The sequence below is a fragment of the Rhinolophus sinicus genome, chromosome 1, assembly GCF_057876585.1.
Source record: "Rhinolophus sinicus isolate RSI-liver-muscle chromosome 1, RSI-T2T, whole genome shotgun sequence".
In the NCBI taxonomy this organism is placed as follows: Eukaryota; Metazoa; Chordata; class Mammalia; order Chiroptera; family Rhinolophidae; genus Rhinolophus; species Rhinolophus sinicus.
In genome coordinates, this window is record NC_142501.1 from 165,291,682 (window position 1) to 165,317,348 (window position 25,667).

Genomic DNA, 25,667 nt, shown 5'->3' on the forward strand with positions numbered 1-25,667 from the left:
TGTATCATCTCAAAACGGAAAAAAAAAATACTATCTTAAGAAACAAGGTACCTCAAACATAATAGTTAAATGTATTGAGTATTTAATATGTATCCAGGACAATGGTTTAAAAACCTCTAAGTGAGATTATCTGGTTTAAATCTAGCAATCACATTATGAGCTAGGTACAGCATGGCACAAGTATAGAGGCTAGTTCAGTTTGCACAGTACTGTATTTCTTTTTCCATCTCTTTACTTTCAACTTTTCCACATCCTAAACTTCAAGCTACAACTCTTACAAGCTGTATATAATTGGGTCTTAAAAATATATCACATTTGACTATATTTTTAATCAGCATGTGTCTGTTTACATCAGCATAGTTAATTAAATATTTGGATTTAAATCTGCCATGGTACTTTTTCCTATTTGAATCTTCTTTTTCTCTCCCTTCTTGACTTCTTTTGGGTTAAATATTTTATTTCATTTCCCCCTTGTATTAGCTTATTTATACATTATATTACTATTGTTTTAGTGGTTACCACAGAGATTACAATGTAGGAATTAAGTTGGTACTTTATACATCACCCAGTCAATGAAAGAACCATAAAACACCAGTATCATTTACTCTTGCCCCATGTTTGTACTATTGTTAACTATTTTAATTCTACATATACTTAAACTCCACAAGACATTCATTTATATATACCCCACAAATTTACCCTTTCTGTCCTTCCTATATCTCTGTTCTGACATTTGGGATCATTTTTCTCTGCCTAAAGAACTCATTTTAGGATTTCTTAAGTGCAGGGTCTGCTGATAAGTTTTTTCCCTCTTAAAAAATGTCTAATCCTTTTTTTATCTGTATGGAATTTGCTGGTAAATTCATCTACTAAATTCTTAACCTCAGTTTTAAGTCTTCAGTTTGAAAATATTCACCTGATTCTTTTTTAGTTTCTAATTCTCTGCTGAAATTCTTCATCTTGTTAAATAAAATTTTGAATATATTAATCTTAGCTATTTTAAAAATCTGTTGATAACTCCATTACCTGTATCTCTTGGTTTTGAATAATTTGGTCTGGTTGCCTGGTATGCCTATTTTTTGACTAAATGCCAGCCACTGCTTATAAAAATTAAGGCGATAGTTTGAGGCTCTGAACGACATTACATTCCTCTAGAGAGAATTCCCTTTGGCTTCTGGCAGGCAGGTAAGAGTAGGGGCAGATTATCCTATACCAATCATAAACTGAGCTGATTTGAAGCTGAAGTTCAGTCTTCGGGAGGCCTTGTCTATTTCTGGCCCAACCTTGCCCTGTACTACACTTCCATGGTCCCAACTAAGGCTTGGGTGTTTGTAAGTTCCTCCTCTCCTTGTTGGGGCCTGAACCCAAATTTTTGTCCATGACAGCTGTAAGACTGACAGATCATCTCAGCTCCTCAACCTTTCTGTGGCCACTTTTTGACTTAGAAAGCAGCCAATGCCCAAGGGGAAGTGTCACGGTGAACATCAAGTGGACTTTCCCAGGCTTCCCTTTACTTCAGGATGGTCGCCTTGGGTGTCCTGGCTCCCTGGTAGGTCTGCAATACCTTCAAACAGATTTCTAAAACATATTTTATGCTGTTTCTTAGCTGTTCTTGGTGGGATGGGTCTGCAACAAGCTAGTTCTGTAGAGACGAAAATAGAAAATCCAGAGTTCCTGGGTTTTAATCTAGGCTACAACATTTCCTAGTTGTGTGATCTTGTGCAATTAACTAAACTTTTCCATGCCTAAGGTTCCTCATCTGAAAATGTGAAAACGATGCCTTTCCCAAAGGATTGTTGTGATGATTAAATGAGTTAAATTATATAAAGTGCAAATAACTCACCACATATTACAATGCTCATGAATGTGAACTGCTATTTGTATCAGCATCATTATGCCCATTACAGAAGGAGAAACTAAAGCTCAGAGCTAAAGTAACTTCCCCAAAGTCACACAGCTACAAAGTAGCAGAGCCAGGATTGGAACCAGATCCAACTCCAAAGCCCATTTTCTTAAGTAAGACATTATAATGCCTCTTGCTATATATACACTTAATGAATAGATATTAAATGACTGAATAAAAGAACATCGAGTCCTCAAGAAAATACTATTAAGAACTAAAGTTGCATATCTGCCTCTAAGAAACATGAAAGTATTTTTTAATCAGTATAGTGAATAGAAGTAGAAATAACTTTTTTAAAACTTTATTTTAAAATAATTTTAGACTCAGAAATTGCAAAACTAATAAAGAGTTCCCATGCATGCTTCTCACAATATGAGGTGTGATCACAAAATACAGTCAATGTTTAAAGAAAATAAAAAATTATTACAGTAGAAGACACACTGCCATTAATTCCCCCTCAAAATACTCCTCCTCGCTTCCAACACACTTACTTATCCCATCATTCTTGCCACTTTCTGAAGCAGTTCTGGAAGTCCTCTTTTGTGAGTGTCTTTAGTTGTGCTGTCATGGCTGTCTCGATGTCCTGAATCATTTTGACTTTGGAGAAGAGCCAGAAGTCACATGGAGTCAGATCTGGTGAATAAGGTGGATGAGGCCACACTGTAATGTTTTGATTTGACAGAAACTGCCATATACCAGAAGCGATGTGTGACACGGAGCATTATCATGATGGAGGATGATTTACGGCACACTTTAAAACACACCTTCTCTCAATTGTAGCTCACTCCCGACTGACTGCACCGAACAAGCTGAAACGTGTCACACACTGTTACCAAGATTCCACATGCCGCTTCCCATATTGAAGATTCCTGCCTTTCCGTTGGATGACACTTGGCAGCAGTAATCACTGCATTTTGTGGTCACAATGGAAAGCCTCCGTGCCCCACATCGTTTCTGGTATATGGCAATTTATGTCAAATAAAAACATCATGCTGTGTCCTCATCCACCTTATTCACTGGATCTGGCACCATGTGACTTCTGGTTCTTCCCCAAAGTCAAAATGACCATGAAAGGTAACGTTTTGAATCAATTCAGGACATCAAGGCAGCCATGACAGCGCAACTAAAGACACTCATTAAGAGGACTTCCATCATTAAGAGGACTTCCAGAACTGCTTCAGAAAGTGGCAAGAACGATGGGATAAGTGTGTTTGAAATGAGGGGGAGTATTTTGCAGGGGATTAATAGCAATGTGTCTTTTACTGTAATTTTTTTTATTTAAATATTTACCGTATTGCTTGATCACACCTCGTATCTTTCTCTTTTCTCTTTAATTTCGTATCACCTAATCTATATCACACAACTTAGCACTTATTTCATTATTCATTATTGTCTTACTTGCATTCAATTTTGTCTGTCCAACCATTGTAAACTCTTCTGTAGTTCCCACAGTCTCAGCACAGGGCAGACACAGACCTCAGTAAATATTGATAGCCACTGATAGGATGAAGGAAACCTTCATTATTTTTCAGGCTCCCAGTTTCCTGCCTAACTAATGTAAATTACCTGTGTTAATATAGCACTATTATGCTATATATGGACAATTATGCTATAGAATGCTTGCTGCTAATAACTAAAATGCATATTCTCTTCTGTTTCCTCGGCATATAGCCAGATTATATTTCCTAGCTTCCCTTGCAGTAAGGTAAGGCTATGCGACTGAGTTCTACCTAGTGAAATGAATGGATGCAATATGCACACTTCCAGGTCTGGCCCATGAAAACCTCCCACATGCGCTTTTCCACATCTTTTCCCTTCCAGCTGGCTGAAATGGGGATAACCTTCAGGGAGACTGATACCTTCATTCAGTTTATTGTAATATCTAGCCTATTATAAATATTAGCATTTTAAAATAAAACTGTCACATCACTTTATAAAATGTATCCAATGGAATCAAATCAACAGTGATTTGATATTTTTAAGTACGCAAATAAACCATTCTTTAGTATTCAGAAATTTGTATTATTCCTTTCCTTTGTAAACTTGTACTTGAATTCCCAATCCTCTAAAAAATTTATTTTAGTGTAACATTTTTATGCCTTAAAATTTTAATTATAATTCTCTGAAACTAAAAGATGTATATAAACTGAAATTTTAAAAGTATTATTCCCTAGTACCCTTATGTAAAGCTTTAAGTGTTAAATAATTTCAGTAGTTTAGTAGTTAATAATACAATTATTGGATACACTTAATCAAAGCAACATAAACATATTACAAACTGCAATTATTACAATATATAAAGATTTATTGGAATGCAACTCGCAGCAAGATTGATGGACTCATTTTTAAGATTACTTCCTGTATCCACAGATGAATATTACATATTTTTAGAATGAGAGTTCAATACCAATTCTCTTCCTGTTTTTTTATATTTATAAAACGATGAAAAACATTTTCACAAATAAGTATATATTAACAGAAGGCTATTAATTGTAATAATATACATTAATATTTTAACTCCTTCTCAATTTTATACCAAAAATCACATGGTAGTCTAACATCAAAAATTAGTTTTAATAATCTGAAAACTCATTTAGGTCCTCTTTTGATTTAGTAGAAAGAAAAAAATGGAATCTAGTTGAACTAGAAGCAAAATAATTTTTAGTAATCTGCAGTCACTTATTTCTGAACTTCTAGGAAATATGTCGAAAAAGCTTTTCACCAAAACCTATGAAATGACAGGTGCCTTGTTTACCCTGATAAATTCAGAAATAGGAAAAAAAAAATTGTTAATAATGTTCATTATCTTAACAGAGGTTTGGGTTGCACAGATGTATGCATTTTATCTGAACTCATCCGATGGTACCTTTAAGAGCCACGTTATTTCAGTACATGTAAATTTTACCTCAAAAGGAAAAAAATGCCCTTTAAACGAAGTGACTTCTAGTTAGTAGTATGCTAGAAGACATATTTGGGGAGAAGCAGACTGGACATGTGCCACTTACTTTGAAATGCATTTTAAAAATAGGATGATTAATGGATAGAGGGATGGATAAATGATAAAGCAACTATAGTAAAATGCTGAATATAGAATTTAATTATAGACGCTTCATAGAATTCTATCCAAGCTAGAAGACCCAGAAGTAGGAAGAGTGTAAGAAGTTATACTGGTCATAGAAATCAGAAAAGCAAAAAGCTTTTCTTACACCATAGCTTATGCTCTACATAGCTTATGCTCTACAATTCCTCACACGGGAATTAAGTACATTCTACATTCTAAATGGCTATGTGATGATTCAATTACGTACAACAGAGTGGGCCAACAAGAAAGATTTGTTTGCCAGATAAAGGCCAATAAAAGAGCACTTCCCTGGGTAGAAGAACAAAACTGACAAGAAGTGTATGTAAAGTGAATACAAAGATGTCCAGGATAATTTGCATAGACTGTTAAACTAAAGAGTACGATATTTTGAAGACGTATTCACATAAAGACATGAAGGGGTAAAAAAGTACCCATCAATATTACGTAAAGTTTGACCAGGCCTTACATTTTTGGAATATTTACTAACTCTAAGACCAAATTAGTGGGAAAGAAAGGGTTTCAAAGTTTCTAACCTTCATTTTTTTTTATTCAATTTTCCAAAACCAAAGCTCTGTGAACCTTTACCTTTCTTGAAGTCCAGTTATCCAAAAGTTCAACTATCACGAAGTTTTTGTGAGCAGATTTGCTGCAAATCAACAGCGCAGCTTTACTCTTTGTGCTAAGTCACCTACTTTTATTTGTTTAACTTTTTATTTAAGTGTGTTTTTTTTCAGGACTCATCAGCTCCAAGTCAAGTAGTTGTTTCAATCTAGTTATGGAGGGCACAGCTCACAGTGGCCAATGTAGGAATCGAACTGGCAACCTTGTTGTTAAGAGCACCAAATGCCCCTAAGTGACCTACTTTTAATACCATTATTTCCCCCCAAAAAAGATCTGACCAGAAAATAAGCCCAGCATGATTTTGCAGGATGCTCGTAATATAAGCCGTACCCCAAAAATAAGCCCCAGTTAAGATCGTCAGCCAGACAGACACATTTAGTACATCCGTTTGTAACACATGATGGACATACTGAATTATAAAATAATTGTATTAATATATAATTATACATATTATTGACATTAATACTTAAAATAAATGATAATATAAATTATAATTATTTGTAAATACCCAAGCGGGAGCCTTTGGACGAGAGGTAAACAGATGAACTTGAGACTTATTGCCTAATGACCAATCGGAGTAGACGCAACGCACGAATAACGTGCACACTTGATAATGAACAGACATGGCTGTGTCTAATATGCATCTTCATAATTCAATACATCATGTGTAGTAAAAGATGTACTTAATGCACTCATGTGAAATAAAGAAACATCTGAATTTTGGTGCCTGCAATTTTTTGTCGCTTTTGTGTGGACCATCACTCTTAACTGTCATCATTTTTGTTGCCACTCCTGTCTCATAAGTCTTCAATTAACACTTGATTTAATGGTAGATTTAAAGGGAATAATATTTTGACCCCCAGACAAGATGAATGCAAAAAAGAAAGAGCTTTTCCGTTGCGTACAAAAAAGGAATCATGGAGGTCTTCTGGGGTAAGAATCTAACGGCTTTCTGCAAAGAGGAGAAGTTGGATCTCCGAATGGTCTGAAAATGGCGAGCAGAGTACGATAACCTCAATCGACAGGTGGACGAGGGAAATGCTAAGAAGTGCACATGTGGATCAGGTCAGCCATCATTATTTCCTGAGCTAGAAAACATCATGTGTGAATGGATTGCTGACAGGAGAGCAAAGGCTTTGGTTGTGCGCAGGGCTGCTATTCAAGCATGTGCAATGGCACCACAGTTAGAAATATCCCCACAAGAATTCAAAGCATCACAACACTGACTGGATGGCTTCCTTCAGCAATATGAACTATCTCTAAGATCGACAACACTGTTCAAGCTGGAAGATACTGAAGTTATTAAACGTGCACTTGCATTCAAGTCCTTTGTTGACGGCATCGACTTTTCTAAATACCAACTCTCCAACATGATTGCTATGGATGAAACTGCAGTGTTTATGGGCCAAGGATCTCAAACGACAATTGATCAGAGGGGTGCCTCGTCAATCTACATTCCCTCCAGTGGTTACAAAAGTGCACGTGTTACCTGTATTTTGGCAATTTGTCTGGATGGAAAGAAAGCCCCACCTTTAATCATCACTAAGGGCAAGAAAGATAAAGTTGAATGTGCTTCAGGCATTTATGTTCTTGAAACCGAAAATGCCTGGTGCACACAAGCAGTTATAAGGAAGTGGGTCAATTTAATGCTGCCACTTGTTTTGCGAGGTGGCCAAAGAGATCTGCTAGTCTGGGATTCAGCCAGAACTCACCGCGCTAAAGATATGAAGAACTTCCTTGCAGAGAGAAGAGTAGATCAAATAATGATCCCACAGGAATGACTGCCTATCTCCAGATTCTTGATATTGCAATAAACAAGCCATTCAAGGACCATTTGTGCATGGAAATCAATGACTACATTGAAAATAGAATGGAGAGAAATCAGTGTGGAAACTTTGTGAACCCTAGCCTGCAAGAGGTTGTGACTTGGGTGAAGAATTCATGGGACAAAATCACTGACAGCTGTACTGCCAATGCAGTACGAGTAGGCTATATGGATAAAAAGTGCTCATTTAATGAGAGCTCTACTGCTGAACATGAGAGATTGGAGTCAATCGTTCTAAGGAAATAGAGTCACAAGAAATTCAAGCTGGAATTCAGGGTTTGGAGAGTTATAACGATGTTCCAGAAGAAGATGGCATGACTATATTTGAATAAATGCAGATTTTTTTGTACATGAATAATAAATGTAGTTTGTTGTACATGAAAAAATAAGACATCCCCTGAAAATAAGCCCTAATGCATCTTTGGAGCAAAAAACTAATATAAGACCAGTCTTATTTTGGGGAAATACGGTAGAATATAGTTTCCCCCTACATGTATAAGCTTAAAAATGAAAAAATTTTCAAAAATTCACAACGAATTTTTAAAATATAGAGTTATACAGTTATAGGTTCTAGAGTACTAACCACTATACAATCATGGAGAGCTACTGGGATAAAGAAGATGTGGTATATATACACAATGGAATACTACTTTGCCATAAGAAAAGATGAAATAGTGTCATTTGTGACAAAATGGATGGATCTTGAGATTTTTATGCTAAGTGAAATAAGTCACACAGAAAAAGTCGAGAACCATATGATTTCATTGCTATATGGGATATAAAACTGAAAACAAAAAAGGAACAAGAAAAACAAATAAGATACAAAAACTCATAGACACAGACAATAGTTTCGTAGTTACCAGAGGGTAAGGGGGTAAGGGGATGGTAGATGAGGGTAAAGGGGATCAAATATATGGTGATGGAAGGAGTACTGACTCTGGGTGGTGAACACACAATGTGATATATATATGATGTATTACAGAACTGTACATTTGAAACCTATATAATTTTACTAACAATTGTCACCCCAATAAATTAAAAAATTCAGATGGCCATTCAAGTAATAAAATGAGAAGCAAACTCAGAGATGACCTAGATGCTGTAACCATCAGATAAAGACTTTAAAATAATTATGATTAATATATTAACATACCTAGTGAGAAGGAAAGACAACATGCAACGAACAGAGAGGAACTGTAGCAGAGAAATAAAACTATTAAGAGTCAAATGGAAATGCTAGAAATAAAATAAATACAATTATCACAGATGAAGTCCTTCAATGGGTCCAACAGTGAACTCCACACAACTAAGGAAAGAATCAATGAATTTGAAAATGTGTCAACAGAAATTATCCAAACTGAAACACACACACACACACACACACACACACACACGCATATTGGGAAACTGGAGTTCTAGAATGAGAAGAGAGAAAGAATGAAGCAGAAGAAGTATTTGAAAAGATAATGGCCAAAAGTTTTCCAAAAATTGAAGACAATATAGATCCAAAAACCTTTAAAATCAAGATAAATATATATTTAAAAAAGAAAATAACAACACACCACACATCTGGACACATTAAAAAATCTTGAAGGCAGCTAGAAAAAGAGATACATTATATACAGAGGGGAAAAAGGCAAACATTACATCTTTACTTCTCATCAGATACTACACAATCTAGAAGTCAGTGGAGTGACATTTTTTAAGTACTGGGGAAAACTTTGATCACAGAATTTTTTACCAAATGAAAATAATCTTTCAAAAATAATGGCAAAGTAAGACTTCTTCAGGCAAATGAAAGCTGAGAGAATCTCTTATCAGCCGATTTTCCTTAAAAGAAATATTAAATAAAGTTCTTTAGGGAGGAGTTTGATACCAGAGAGATTGTAAGCCACACAAAGAAAGGATGTAGGATAGTTAAAATGAAAATAAATAAAGGACTTGTTTATAATTGCTTTAAAGGGTAATTTTTTGTTATGAAGTTTATAACATGTAAAAGTAAAATGTTTAACACAAAGGACAGGAAGGGAGGAACTGGAAGAACTCCACTACAAAGTTCTTATCATACATGCAGTGACATAAATTTGAGGGTAGATTGTGGTAAGTCAAAAATGTGTATTTGCCTCTAGAACAACCAGTAAAAAAAAAAAAATTCAACTATAATAAGCCAATAGTGGAGGTAAAATGGAATCATAAAAACTATTCAGTTTGCCCAAAAGAAGGCAGAAAAAGAGTTGAAGAAAGAAAAAGAACAGGTGTGACAGTAAGATGCAAGATTTAAATCCAATTATACCAATAATTATATTCAGTGTAAATTGTCTACAAATATTGATTCTTTTTACACTGACCATATATCAGACCATCTTGCTAAATTTACACAATTGCAGATTCTTAACTTTTACTTGCATATAATAATGGAACATGTAAATTGTGGCATTGTTTTACTCTCTTTTGAAGTCCTATACCATTCATTTCTTTTTCTTGTGTTATTACATTAACTCAGACCTACAGCAGAACTGAACAAGTGCTGAAAGTGGGTATTCTTCAACACTGCACCATTACATGAAGTTTAATGTATTTTTCCCATTTGCAAATTATGAACTAGCCTTCTATTTTTATTGTTTCAAGTATTTTTAACCAAAATGGAAGCTGGCTACTATCAGGATTTTTCTGCATGTACTGAGATGCATTATATATATTCATATAATTCTCTTTTTTCCTATTAATGTCATGAATTCAACGGATAGATTTTTTAATGTTAAACCATATTGTATTTCTGAAAAACAAACAAACAAAAAAACCCAAGTATGCCATGAACAAAACAACACTAAAAGGTAAGAATAAGATTAGCACAGGGGCGGCCAGATGGCTCAGTTGGTTAGAGCGTGAGCTCTTAACAGCAAGGTTGCCGGTTCAATTCCCACATGGGATGGTGGGCTGCGCCCCCTGCAACTAAGATTGAAAATGGTGACTGGATTTGAAGCTGAGCTGCACCCTCCACAACTAGACTAAAGGACAATGACTTGACTTGGAGCTGATGGGCCCCGGAAAAACACTCTGTTCCCCAATATTCCCCCCCAAAAATTAAAAAATAAAATTAGGACAAAAACACAATAGATGTCAAAAAGTAGAGGATAACAGCACTGCTAAAATTTAAAGCAAGGAAGTAAACCATGCAGAATCACATATTCATTAGTTTAATGCTTATTTGCATGTCTAATAAATATTTTTAAAAACTGAGGATTACTTTAGAAAATAAATATAATGAAATAAATCTGTCCTACAACTATAATATTAAGTAAACTGAGAAAACATTAGACATGTACGACTTCCCACAACAAGCCTGATTATCATTAGTTTCAAAGATGGAAAAGAGAGTGAGAATGATCTACAAATTGCAGTGAGAAGCAGCAAAAAAGACACTTATCCCCCAACCTTCCCTTTAAGGCTCAGTGGCATAAAGGCTGAAGAAGAGAAACAGTCATCACTTAATAGGTCTGTAGGGGAAGCCGTATCAAGGAGAGCCAGGTATCCATTAGACAAAGAAGACAAAAGAAACATTCAGTGAAGAGGTTCAGGATTTAAGGGATTACTTTGATTATGAACTCCAAAGAGTAGGAGGATTTCAAGAGTTGAGGATGGGTGGGAAAAGGGAACAGAAGATACTGACAGCCTTAAGGAGAAAAAATGTGGGAGATGAAAGGTGATCGAAGATTCCAAGCCTTTGATGGTGCTCAGTCTACACGAAGTTAAATAAAGAGAAGTTCTGTCAGATTCAAGACAGATTTGATGGTCAAACTCTGAGTATCAGTGGGTGTTGGGGGTTTCTTTTGACCACTTTTTTTTTCCACATTCAATATTATTTTATATTAATTTCAGGTGTACCTCATAGTGGTTAGACATTTGTATAATTTAAGAAGTGATCCCCCTGACTAGTCTAGTACCACCTGGCACCATACATAGTTATGACCATATTATTGACTATATTTCCCATGCTCTACACCCTCATGACTATTTTGTAACTACCAACTTGTGTTTCTTAATCCCTTCACCTTTTTCATCCTGCCCCCAATCCCCTTCAAATTTTTAACTATGATAAATCTAGTACCCATCTGACACCATATATACTCATAGATATTACAGTATTATTGACTATATTCCTTACGCTGATTTCTCTGTTGAGAAATCAGCTGATTGTCTTATGGGAGCTCCCTTGTCGGTAACTAACTGCTTTTCTCTTGCTGCTTCTAAGATTCTTTCTCTGTCTTTAACTTTTGTCATTTTAATTATGATGTGTCTTAGTGTGGGCCTCTTTGGGACTTCTTGTTCATCTTGTTTGGGACTCTCTGTGTTTCCTGGGCTTGAATATTCATTTCCTTTGCCATGTTAGGGAAGTTTTCTGTCATTATTTCTTCAAGTAGGTTTTCAATTCCTTGCTCTCTTTCTTCTCCTTCTGGTAGGCCCCTTAAACTATCCTCATTTTTTTGGATTCTTTTTTCTTTTTGCTGTTCTCTTTGGGTGTTTTCTGCTAATTTATCTTCTAAGTCACTGATTTGATCCTCTGCTTCACTAATCTACTGTTGATTCTCTCTAATGTATCCTTTATTTCAGTTCTTATATTCTTCGTTTCCGACTGGGTCTATGTAGTCTCCATTTTTATGTTTCCTAGCTCTTTGCTGAATTTCTCCCTGAGATTATTAAGCATCCTTATAACCAGTGTTTTGAAGTCTGCGTCTGGTAGATTGTCTCCATTTTGTTTAGTTGTCTTTCTGAAGCTCTGTTCTATTCTTTTATTTGGGCATGTTTCTTTGTCTCCACATTTTGGCTGCCTCCCTGTGTTGTTTCTACATATTAGGTAGAGCTGCTATGTCTCCCGGTCTTAGTAGAGTGACTTTAAATAGTAGGTGTCCTGTGGGGCCCTGGTCTCCAGAACTGGGTCCTCCGGGTTTGTCCCTTGTGTGGGTTGTGTGTGAACTCCTGCTGTAGCTGAGCCTTGGTTGCTGTTTGCACATCAATGGGAGGAACTGACCCTCAGGCTGACTGGTACTGAGGACTGGCTGTGTCTACAGTGGAAGAGTTGTTCTGTAAAGGTTGATGGTACAGAGCAGGATTCGCTTTAGTGTCTACCCAGTCTTCCCATTGGGTGTGTTGTCCTTGGAGGTGGCCAGGTGATGCTCTGGCTTGGTTTGAAGCTGGCCACTGTGTGTGCTAGCCCCAGCACCTCCTGGGAGGAGACCCACTGCAGGCCAAGTTCAGTTGCAGCCTATATCCTGCCCTGGGCCACCTGGCATGAGCCACAGAGAAATCCACAGATGGTCACCACCCTCACTGTGCTTAGAGGTGCCCTGAGAGGCCAAGCTGAGAACTAAGACCAGCTGTCGGTAGTGCCAGGCTTAAGGTTGCTCAGCCAGAACTACAGGACATGCTGAAGCCAGATGCTGCTTTTGCGGGTTTTGTGAACCTTTAAGAGTTTAGGAATGTCTGCAGAATGAGCCAAGGCAGGCCGTTTATACAGAAAAACAGTTTGGGTGGACCCACAAGTTAGGTGGGGCACAGTCTCAGGGAATCATCAGGGCAGGGTGAATGAACAATGTAAGCCAGGTTGATGGAGACTCAGATATGGCATCTGCCTGCGTCTGGCACACTGGAAGGGTTGAGGGCTCAACAAATAAACAATGGATTCCACCAGCTCCTCCATCTGGCAGAAATCTGCCCCTCCCGCCTTCATTCTGAAGCCAGACACTCAGTTCCTCTCAGTATGTCCTGACATCTTTCGAGATGCTCCCCCAGCAATGGAGCTCAGATGGAGTGGGTCCATCAGCAAGTAAGTCTGTGCCTGGTCCTTTTAAGGGGAACACTTCGGACTCCAGCTGCCCTCATGTCACTCAGCCACAATCTCTGCTGGTTTTCACCATAAGTTACAGGGACTTCTCTCCCAGGCAATGAAACCCTGGCTTGGGTAGCCTGCTGCGGGGTGGGTTCCCTCACTTCTCTGGGTGCAACTTAGCAACTGAGATATCCCTCCCAATTTTTAATGGTCACATGTGAGTGTGAGACCAGGCTGTTCCGTGTCGCTGCCCCTTCTACCAGTCTTGAAGTGGCTTCTTCGATATGTTCTTAGTTGTAGGGCTTCAGTTCAGCTACACTTCAGGCAATTCTCAATGGTGGTTGCTATGTAGTTTAGTTGTTAATTTTGATGTGGTTGTGAGACAATGCAAACACAGAGTTTATCTACTCTGTCATCTTGACCGGAAACACACTCCTTTTGACCACTTTCGATCAATGGGAGCAAGGCAATCTCTAGCAAATCCTTACTTTTTAGTCTTTTTCTTAATTGCCTTTTCTATGACATTTGAAATTGTAGCCCAGTATCTTTTTTGAAATCATCTCTCCTTCCTACTTTTTTCAGTTTCTCCTATTACTTCTCTTATCATTCCTTCTTTTCCATTGGCTCTTTTTCTTCTACTAACTCTTAATAGTCTGTGGTTCAGTACTGCTTTTCTTTTCACTCTACACACAACCTCATGCTCCCTGGTTGATTTCATCTATATGTATAGCTTTAGCCACTGCCTATATGCAGCTTCCTAACGGACATCTTTCTCTAGATAATCAGTGGTACTTCAATGACAAACATCTCCAGGAACTAAGCTATATGCCTCTGCCCAAACCAGCTATTCCTACTATATTCACTTTCTAGTGTAAGAGGATAATGGGATGTTTTCTTCTATCTTGAAATTTGGCTGAAGTGAGAGGCCCCTAAAGATGAGAACTACAAAAGATACACTCCCCACACTCTAAAAAGGATAAGACATCCCTGCCAGACTTACTAAAAGATTAGCATCCCTATCATCCACCTCCTGCCTATTGAAAATGAAACAAAGCAGATTAGAAACAGAAATGAATTCATAAACAGAGAATGTTAGGGCTTTACGCTGAAGTGAGAACAAAGGAAGGAGTTCTCCAAAAAAACCTCTGGGATAGAGTTGGCAATAACTTTAAGAGAAAACTGACATCTAAATCTTTGGCTAGCAATGCACTGAAATAAAGAACCTCTTAAGCCCATTTTGGTCTAGCCACCAGAATTGAATGCAGTGAAAGTTCTTGGAAGAACATGACACACATTCCCAGGAGTTTGGGGCATATATGAACACAGAAACTGATTCCAGCCTGGAGAATTCTGAAAACAAGAGGCTGGATGGAGCTGTCAAAATGGCAGAGCAAGGACACAGAGGACAGCAGTTACACAAGCTACACTTCTACCACTGGGTTCTATAGGTTTCCCATTAGCCAGATTGATGTTTCAAAAGGGCTAAAGGATCTTGATGGGCCAAAGACCCATGAAGGGCACTCCGCAGTAACTACAGGACCCAAGAGTAGGAGGAAGTTGCCAAAGATAGCTGGTGTGTGCACCATACCCAGACAGGGAACGGGGCAACGTGGACATACCCATGTGGGCCTCCCCAAACCTCCCTAAATGCACAACACATTGGGCTTGCCACAGAGGGTACCGACAGCTGGATTACAATCATCTTAGTCATATAAAATTTTGTCCTTTCTCTTCTAATCTTCCTTCCAATAAGAAGCCAAAAATAGAAAGGGGGAGGAGGTAGAAAAGTAAAGAAAGAAATCACACTCCTCTTCTCCATTACATGACCCCTGATCCAACTCAGGTCTGAGTTGAGAGGAAAAGCTTTCAACTGGATATAAACTGTTACCTTGACTTTTCAGAACTGTAAATTTAATTACTAAAATAAAGCTTATAGTTAAAAATGACCTCTGGTCAAGAGGCAGGGAAGGAAGATCCAATATGGCGTGGCTAAAGTCAAGGATCAAAGAAAAATAAAGCTAGTTTCTATCTGTATGCTATAAGGCACAGCCCATATACCAGTCATATTAGTCCATAGTACCACCATGTACTGTTATTCAAATCAGGGATCCAGGAGTCATCATAGATTCTCCCCCTCCCTAAGACCATAATGTCCAGTCATTATGTCTTAAACCTCTTTCTACATATCTCTTCCTCCCTAGCCCCTTAGCTACCTTGTTTCCCTGAAAAGAATACTGGGTCTTATATTAAGGTTTGCTCCAAAAGATGCATTAGGCTTATGTTCAGGGATGTCATCCTGAAAAATCATGCTAGGGCTTATTTTCCGGTTAGATCTTATTTTCGGGGAAACATGGTACTAGTCAAGCTCACACATGAAGTACTATAATAAATCTAAGTTAGATACTCAATTGTGGCCTACACTTTAGAAATTTAAAATATTAAATCTAATACCTAAGCCCCACCTTAGAGACTCTGATTTAAATAGGGTCAGGAAGGGCCCAGCTGTTAGTTTTTTCAAGTGGTCCCCAGGTGCTTTGAAAGTGTAGCCTCAGTTGAGCATCACTAGCATAACTGGCATTTCCCAGAATCCAGGCTTACCTTTCTCCAAACCATCATTCATAATGCCACAAGAATCATCTTTTAAAAAATGCAAACCTCCTATTATCCTAGAGCAGTGGTTTTCAATCTGGACTGCCCATCAGAATCACTTAGAGAGCTTTTAAAAATCCTGATACCAGACCAGTTAAAACAAAGTCTCTAGAGATAAAAACCAGGCATTGGCATTAAAGCTCCCCAGGTGATTCCAATGTGCAGGCAACGCTGAGAACCACTGTCCTAGCAGCAATGGGAAGCAACAGAAAGTTTTTAAGAACAATAAAATCCAAACTCCTCTGAAGGTAATGAGACCTTCCATTCACCTTTGTAACCTCAGCTCTCATCCTACCAAAGTAATGTAGGTACCTGCAAGGGCCACACTTTTACATTTTTGTGCAAAATATTACCTCAATCCAGAAAGCCTCCTTTGCTCACCCACAGCTAAGACCCAAACCACTTTTAAAGTTAAGACCTTTCAAGAGTAGCCTCCATTGTATAAACCTTCCCTGACACAGCAGAGCTCATAAATTCACCTGTGGCTGTTTTGATTCTGTAGGGCAATTTTTAACGTTAAGCCTGACTTTCCTGTTGAACTACTTGAAATTAAAAACTTAGATCTGATTCATAGTTTTATCCCCAGTGCCTATCACTATGCATAACACACATGTATGTAAATAATTACATTATTATACAGGTAGAATCCCATTTTAATAAACTTCGAGACATCACAATTATATATTATATTCAAGTCTCATTAAAATGGAAACCAACAACTAGACTTTTAAAAAACGCAAGGCAAATGTTTAATGTTTGTTCTATTTATGAACAGTAACAAATTAAGGAAAAAGGCAGGTACAAAGGGCAGTATGTTTTCAGAATCACAAGGGTGGAACCTTACGGAATAATGATGTTTAGCTTTCCACCTAAATATGTCCTTTAAAAGATACCTTTTTCAAAGCGCTATACTGGTATATGACATCTGTATGTTTTAGGAAAGTGAGCTAAGGCTACTTACTAGGAGTAAAATAATAGGTTTTGCCACCTCGAAATGAAAACAAATTATGAAAAGCTTTCAAATGCTTTCAATGAATTGTACTTAAGCTGAAAAACTCTGATAAATATGGTTACCAGCATTTGATGGCAATTTCTAGTATTCCATGTACTCTGTTACCCAGCAGAAATTCAGCTCTCCATAAAGACCCAAGACAGCTTAAGCAGAAGGCACAGTATTTTATCAAAAAGTTACACTTAACATTTTATATTTATATAATCACTACATGTGTGACTTACCCAAAGACAGTAATTTCGCACAAATATTAACTGAATAAGAACTAAACATATAATGTACCTCATTCAAAAGATTTTTGTTGTGCCCACATTCAGATGGGCCATGGAAATCACCTTAGCATGCAAAATGATTACAGGGTTACTATGTGTTTAGAGTAAGTTTTTTATCTCTATATATCCTTGGTTACTAAATTAATCCAGTATTTACTGAATGCCTATTAGTTGCTTGGAAATATATTAAAACTGAAGTATCTGAAGTGACTAGTAAGAAAATAAATGTATTAACCACAATACTTGGCATTTGTGGCTAATTTTTTTTTTTTTTTTTTTTTTTTTACCTTATTTGGCGATTTCAAAGGTGAGATGGCTATTTTATTTGGTGTCTGTGTTGTAGAATTTAAAGTTGATCCAATAACACCACTTTCAGATATTGTTATGGTCTTTGATGGAGTCCCAGGAGTAGACTGTGAAAGAACCCTACCTGCAAACGAGAGGCAGCACATCAGTTTGACTTTTTAAAAGTAATAATAATATAAAAATGTATGTGATAGTGATCCACACCCACAAGGACTGTACTATGTATGTTTACTATTTCATATGTATCCACATACGAACTTAAAACACTTGAGTCTCTAACGAACTATGATAAATCTAAGAAGAAACAAAAAAATGTTTCTTAATAACATTTAGTATCTTAGTACTATTTTACATGAAGTTCAAGAAAACACTTCTGCTCACATTCTCATCAATCTTGTTTCATCTATCAGAAAATACGTTCAGGAAAACTAAGCAACATGCGCTGTATAACACAGTTCCTGAAAGTCAGGACTTGGAGTCTTAAAACTTCAAGCTCTCTTCTCTACTATACTGAAGCTGTTTTACTCTTTGAACTTAAACTGAAGGATACAATTAAATCCACATCTATAAAACATATAGTTACTAGCTAACTTGAACACTGTCTGGTTTAATAATCTTATTTTAGACTGTAAATGAAAAAAATTTTCTTCCTGCAAGATTCCAACAGGAAAACAGAAATACTGTGTTCCCTTCTGCACAATACCCTTCAGGAACAACACAGACAAACTATAGTGTGTTTGGATGGCTTAGGGATTTGGAAATCATATCACAATGAGTTGAAATGAGGAATTTTTATCCTAGGCAAGACTACCGACACGACACATCTCCAAATTCTTAAAAACTCTGACTGTGTGATAGTCATTCATGTGATTCATCAAATATTCTGGCTCTCTCTCATTCTGGGCACCTGGTAGAACTACACTTCCTACTCCTCCCCACTCCCTGTGGTTAGGTTAAGGCCACGTGACTAGTTCTAGCCAATGAATTATAACTAGAAGTGATGTGTGTCATCTGAGCCAGAACATTTACTGCCTATTGCAAGGCCTACCAAAGCTCTTTTCCTCAGCCACATCTGAGATGGTGGCCCCTCTGTCAGCCTGGGTCTTTCAGAGACTGATGAGAAGAACTCCCTTTCTAATCCACAATGGACATGTAGATAATAATGAAGTATGAATAAAAAAATTAAATTGGGGGATTTTTTTTTAAGCTTTTGAGATTTGGAGATTGTTCATTATGACAAGAAAGCCAAGATCCCCTGACTGATCAAGTTGAAGTATTACAACCAATCTGTATCATATCAGTTGCACAACACTAATGCATAGAAACAGAAAATATTCAGCTCAGCACTACAAAAGAACGAATAAAAATTTCCAATTGAAATGACTGTTTCAACACAAGTAAATTTCTAGTCACTGAAGGCGTTTTAAAAAGATGCTAGATAATCAAATCTAATGAGGGGCCTGCTTGTTTTTCATCTAGATAGCATTTCTCCTGATTATCTAATCTCCAAATCCCTATTTAGCCTTAGCTCTAAAGACAAATTCAAGCAAGTATGCAAGCTATACAATTTCACCTTAAAACCAATCTGCAAGGCATTTATACTCTGAGTGTCAGCTGTCCTCCACCTGAATCAAGAGGTAAACTCCGGAAAGCTACAGATGGAACAGACTGGGGCAGGGAGCTATCATATCTGAGTGAGGACTAATTCTGTAAGAGATTAATTCATTAGTGAATATCTTTACATCAATGGAGTGTACCTTGTACCTTAGAAGCTCTGATAACAAGGACCTCTGTATCTCAGTTAACCATCTCAAAAGTCTTGTGAAGTGGTTGGTATCAACATTTTACAGAAACAAGTAAGATGAACAGACAATATATTTACACAAGATCACAAAGAAAAATTATGGAAGAGCCATGACTAAAACCCAAGTCTTCCAATGGCTCCCTTCATACCACTACACTGCTTCCATGACATATTCATTCAACAATACATTCACTGAACTACATTTATGGGTCAGAAACTGTGCCAGGTATTGGAAAGATAGAAATATAACTACCATCAATATGCTACATACATACAGTGGAATATTACTCAGCCTTAAAAACAAGTAATCACTTATGGTATAACATAGATGAATCATGAGGAAATACACCAGTCATAAAAGGATAAGTACTATATAATTCCACGTATATGACATCTGTAGAGTAATCAAAGTGATAGAGACAGAAAGTCCCTGCTAAGGGCTGGAGGGAAAAATGGGGTGTTACTGTTTAATGGGTACAGAGATTCAACTTTGCAAGATGAAGAAAATTCTAGAGATGGATGGTGTTGATGGTTGCACAACAATGTGAATGTACTTAATGCCACTGAATAATCCACTTAAAAATGATTAAAATGGAGGACATATAGATGGCCAATATGAAAAGATGCTCAATGTCACTAATCATCAGAGAAATGCAAATGAAAACCACAATGAGGTATCGCCTCACCCCTGTCAGAAAAGCCATCATCAATAAATCAACAAACAACAAGTGTAAGAGAGAATGTGAAGAAAAAGGAACCTGTGTGCACTGTTGGTGGGATTGTAAATTAGTGCAGACACTATGGAAATCAGTATGGAGGTTCCTCAAAAAATTAAAAATAGAATGACATGTAGGAGAATAACATGTGACAACACTCAGAGATTGGAGTGGTGTAGCTGCAAGCCAGGAATGCCAAGGATTGACAGCTTCCACCAGAAGCTAGGAAGAGGTACAGAAGGATACTACCCAGAATCTCAGAGGGAGCATGACCCCCTGTTGACACCCTGATTTCTAACTTCTAGCCTCCAGAACTATGACAGAATAAATTTCCATTGCTTTCAACTAAAAAAAATAAAAAAAATTAAAAAAAAATTAAAAATTAAAAACAGAACTATCTTATGACCAAGCAATTCCAGTACTGGGTATTTATCCAAAGAAATCCAAAACACTAATTTGAAAAGATATATGCACCCCTATGTTCACTGCAGTGCTATTTACAATAACCAAGGTACGGAAACAACTGAACTGCCCATCAGTAGACAATCAGATAAAGAAATTGTGGTACATACCTATATACAACGGAATATTACTCTGCCATAATAAAGAATGAAACCTTACCATTTGCAGCAACATGGATGAACCTTGAGGGTATTATACTAAGTGAAATAAGTCATACTGAGAAATAAAACTACCATATGATTTCACTTATATGTGAAATCTAAAGAACAAAATAAATGAATAAACAAGACAAACAGACTCATAGATATAGAGAACAAGTTGATGGCTACTAGATGAGATGGGGGTTGGGTGAGGAAGATAAAGGGATTAAGAAGTACAAATTAGTAGTTACAAAACAGTCACAGGGATGGTAAAGTACAATATGGGGAATATAGTCAATAATATTGTAAAAACTGTATAGTGTCAGATGGGTATAAGATTTATCAGGGGATCCCTTCATAAATTATATAAATGTCTAAGCACTATGCTGTACATCTGAAACTAATATAAAATAATACTGAATGTCAACTATAATTAAAATAGTCATGGGGATGTAAAGTACAGCATAGGGAATATAGTCAATAATACTGTAATAACTATGTACAGTATCAGATGGTAAGACTCACTGGGGTTATCACTTTATGAGGTATATATAATGTCTAATCACTATGTTGTTTTGTACACCTGAAACTAATTAAAAAATAGCCTTAAAATTATTAAAATGATCAAATGTTATGTTATGTATACAATTTTAAAAAATAAACTTATTTTAAAAAACTAGGTAACAAACAAAACAAAATAAAAATACCATTAAGAAAACTCATGAGTTTAGTAGGAGAGACAGGCAAGAAAGCCAAATATTACAATAGTGTGACTAATAGAAAATTTGAAAGCCAATGTGAAATTTAATAGAAGTCTAATTAAATTTAAGTATTTGGTATGTATAATTAAGTTTTATGGAAATACATAAGAGATGGTCAGAGGAAGAGTACCTGAGTGACTACACAGAGGGGTCAAAAGCTTCCAAGATAGGTAGAGGTAATCCAAAAATAAAATGGATGAATTACGAATGAGAAACAGCAAAGAATGGCATTTCAGGTAAAAGGAATAGTGCAAGATCCTAAGTCCTAATAGAACATGGTCCATTTGGTAATCTCTTAAAGTAAGTTAAATAAGTAGGTCTGGAGCTAATAGAAGGTAAAAATGAAAGAGGTCTGTATTAGATCATAAATGCCTTTAATGCTAAGAATGCACTGGCATTTGAACTTAATTCTAATGGATTGAAGCCCAGAAATGGATACAGCCAAGAAAATTTTAAGCAAAGATGTGACAAGATCAGATTTCCATTTTAAAAACATCACTTACATATATACCAAGTTTCCCCGAAAATAAGACCTAGTCGGACAATCAGCTCTAATGCGTCTTTTGAAGCAAAAATTAATATAAGACCTGGTCTTACATTATATCATATTATATAAGACCTGGTGTTGTGTTGTGTTGTGTTGTGTTGTGTTGTATTGCATTGTATATTACATCATATATTATATTATAATTTTACTTATATTACAGTAAAATAAGACTAGGTCTTACATTAATTTTTGCTCCAAAAGACACCTTAGAGCTGATTGTCTGGCTAGGTCTTATTTTTGGGGAAACACGGTAAGTTTATTTTGACTGAAAGACAGAAAAAGATATCTATCTTTAATGAGAAGCCCAAAAGTCATTAAAAAACAATCTAAATATATTTTGAAAGATCATTAGCTACAATATAAAGACGATGGAACCTCCTTGTGATAAGACAATTCAATAGGAAAGCACTTTGATGTTTTAAAATTTGGTTTACATGAATTTAAAAGGCCACAAGAAACTAGTTAACAGTAGAGATTATCCCTCCAAACTGAACTTAATGCCAACAATTTAGTGAAATTTAATAATAGAGGTCTATCTCTATGCACTGTGGTGGGGCTAACAGTCTATAATTAAAAGGTGAAGCTATGATTCGTGTGCAACACGTTATAAACAACCCAAAGACATGTAAAAGATGAAATCTTGACATTAACCAAAAATTCATTCAGATACTTACTTCTTTCTGCAAATATCACAATTGTTTAGCATCCGGTTTTTTCACATAATTAAAAAATTTAAGGGACTCTCAAAATCAAACAGTAAAGAACATTGCATTGAGACATTCCTCCTGGATAACCCCCTCCACCTACCCGAAACCTCCCAGGGGACTGACAGCCCTTTTTCATCAACACATCCAACCCTTGCTCACACTTTCAGCCAACTGAAGCCCACTTCCTGAACCAACATCAATTCCACATCCTTTCTAATCTTTCCTCTGTTGCCATATCTGCCTCTTATGACAGCCCTCAAGATACTAGCCTCCTCCACCAATCTCTACTGAGGACAAATGAGAAAAAGAACATTCTCTCACCCAACACTGCCCTCAAATCACAGTCTTTCCATGCCTTCTCTCATTTGCTAAAATGAGAAGCTTCCCTACATACAATTCAAAGCTTCAGGAAAATGGTAAATCATTGCCATTGACTTCAGAGTGGCCTACTGTTATGCTGACCACAAATTTATCAAAGATAGTAGTAATTCATTTTAATATATATCTCTCCCCCACCCATGGTTAGTTAACATTTGAAGTACACTCATCAAGAATACACATAGGAATAAGTAGTTAGCATTTGAAAGTCTCTAGTTAAAGTCTACTGTCCAGACATGCTTCCATAGCCCTTAGCACAATGGATATTAGAAATGAGCTCTGAATTGGTGAAAAGAGTAATGTAAGTGTAATTCTGAATTAAAGACCAGGCACCACAGCTATGTGATTTTCTCTAGAAGTACTGAAGTGCTTGCCAGGCAAGGAATAAGAAGAGAGCTGGACTTAACGAAGCCATTATAGAGAGACAAGGAAAAGATAATCAATGGTGTTTACAAAGGAGAGATATGATGGGTCATGGATTCCATGTTGAGTAAGGAAGACTTTGAGGACAGGAAGGGGTGATTATTATGAGAAAGTGGAAGGGTTAATGGATAAAGGATTTCAAAGTCAAAGAATTGCTAGATTGGGAGTACAAAGGTGGAAAAACGAAAAGAGAATGAAATACTGAAGTCAAGATTTCTGAGGTTTTATAGTTATTTGGTGATGACAAATTTTAAAGTATATAATAAAAGAGAATTGGGTCACACTAAGGAATTTGTTGGTTAAAATTAATATAGCTAAAATTCTGTTATCATTTTAAGTAATTACTATCATTGTGACAATGTTCTACTCATAAAAAGCTGCATACAGAGCATATTAAAATACTGAAACCAAAAATTCCAACAGAAACCATGAAATACTACTTTCCCACGTGCATTAATTTAAACCTATTAGACTTAACATGTGTGTATTCTAGAGACAAACTGCCTGGGTTCAAATCCCAGCTTGGCCATGTATTAGATGAGTGTCCCCACTTCCACAATGACGGAGTATGACGACCTCATAGGATTGCCCGAGGATTATGAAAGTCACTACCGGGGGTGCCAAAAAATGTACACATTCTAAGAGATGTTATCTCTGTATTACTTTTCGAAGTTGAATTAAATTACGGTAGCAATGTGTAGAACAACGTTAGCTCTAAAGATGGCATTAATCAAATGAATGCTAGCGTCATTCGTTGTATTACAAATTTAATACAGTTTTTTCCTTTCTTAAAATGTGTATACAGTTTTTTGGCACCCTCTGTATATGTAAAGAGCTAAGAATAGCGCAGGGCACATAGTAAACACTATATAAATGTTAGCTAGTATTATTAAAGTTTAAAACTTTGCTATTTTCATGGTAAATTTCTACCAAAAACTAAAGAGACTAAAGTAATGGACTGATTTTTGAGATAAAACATTTTGCTTGAAGCATACATTTAATAAGTGTAACATTTCTTATTAACTACTTTAGTTTACAATAAACTAAACTTGTTTCACTAAAACATTTCAAAGTGGCAGAACAGCCTTTTTAAAACTTGACAGAAAGGTAAATATATAGCTTAATAAACTATAAAGAAAAATAACCTGCAATGACTGGTGGTGACACTTGAGTTGTCTGTCCTGTAACTGCTTTACTATTAATTGGTTTTGCAAAGATCAGCTTCGTGATTACTGGACCAGAGGTTGGTGTTCGAGGCTTCTTAGCAATCTGAAATATATAAATAACTATGAAGACCATGTTTCTATAAAACATCTAGTCAATCAAAATTAGAGAAAAGATGGATAAGCTGAAGTACATGTGAAACCAGCTCATTTAATAAAATATATCTTAAGTATTAATGTTAAAAACATTTAAAATGCAGCCATTCATTAAAATGTTAATATGATCACATCCTTAAGACAATATATACTGGGGGTACCAAAACAATGTATACACATTTTAAGAGATGTTAACACTTTGGTCAGGGTTGCTCAAACAGCAGTTCACCGTAATCAGAAGTGTCTGGACACTGATGGTAACCACTTTGAGCACCTCTTGTAATTGCAGAAGTCACACGTGACTTGTATTCATCTTTTGTTATTGGTATATATTGAGTATTACAATTTTAATAGTTTTTGTCCTTTCTTAAAATGTGTATACATTTTTCTGGCACCCTATGTAGTAATACCTTTGCATTTCATTGAAACTCCTTATTTTAGTCTCTATTAAGTATTTAATAAATAATAATAAAACACTATGGCACAGCAATATTCTTTCTCAAAACAATAAATTGTTCAATAATAAAAAGATGGGAGTAGAGTAGGTTAAGAAAGAATAGTGCAAATGATGAAGCCACCTGTAAATAAAACGACATTGGCCTCTGGAAGCAAAATAAACACACATTAAATTGACAGGCTTATGATTAGATGTTCAGCTTTAAATGTATATATCAGGGGTAGATAACCGAAGAACTGAACAAATTAACGACCTAGATACAAAGAGACAGTTTCGCAAAGCAAAGACTCTATTCCAAAGGCAAAACCTCTGAAATATTGTTTACTAAAATACTGTTTACTAACCTATAAATTCCTTGAAGGGAGAGTGTATATTTTACTCATCTCCAATCTTAAATTATATATTAGCACGCTATTGACCTGAACTAAAAATCTCCACAAGTCAAGGAAAATAGTT

The 25,667-nt window shown here is 36.3% G+C and overlaps 1 protein-coding gene across 6 annotated transcripts in view; it reads right to left on the minus strand.

The window, feature by feature from the left end:
* The window catches only part of LIN54 (lin-54 DREAM MuvB core complex component), a 63,317-nt gene that overhangs the window by 18,321 nt on the left and 19,329 nt on the right, over positions 1 to 25,667 (minus strand). For all 6 annotated transcript variants that reach the window (XM_074324238.2, XM_074324251.2, XM_019731329.3 and 3 more), the window contains exons 3-4: positions 24,581 to 24,704; positions 17,479 to 17,621 (exon numbers count right to left, since the gene is read on the minus strand). In XM_074324238.2, the coding sequence (XP_074180339.1) occupies positions 17,479 to 17,621; positions 24,581 to 24,704 (267 nt within the window). The remainder of the gene's footprint in view (positions 1 to 17,478; positions 17,622 to 24,580; positions 24,705 to 25,667) is intronic.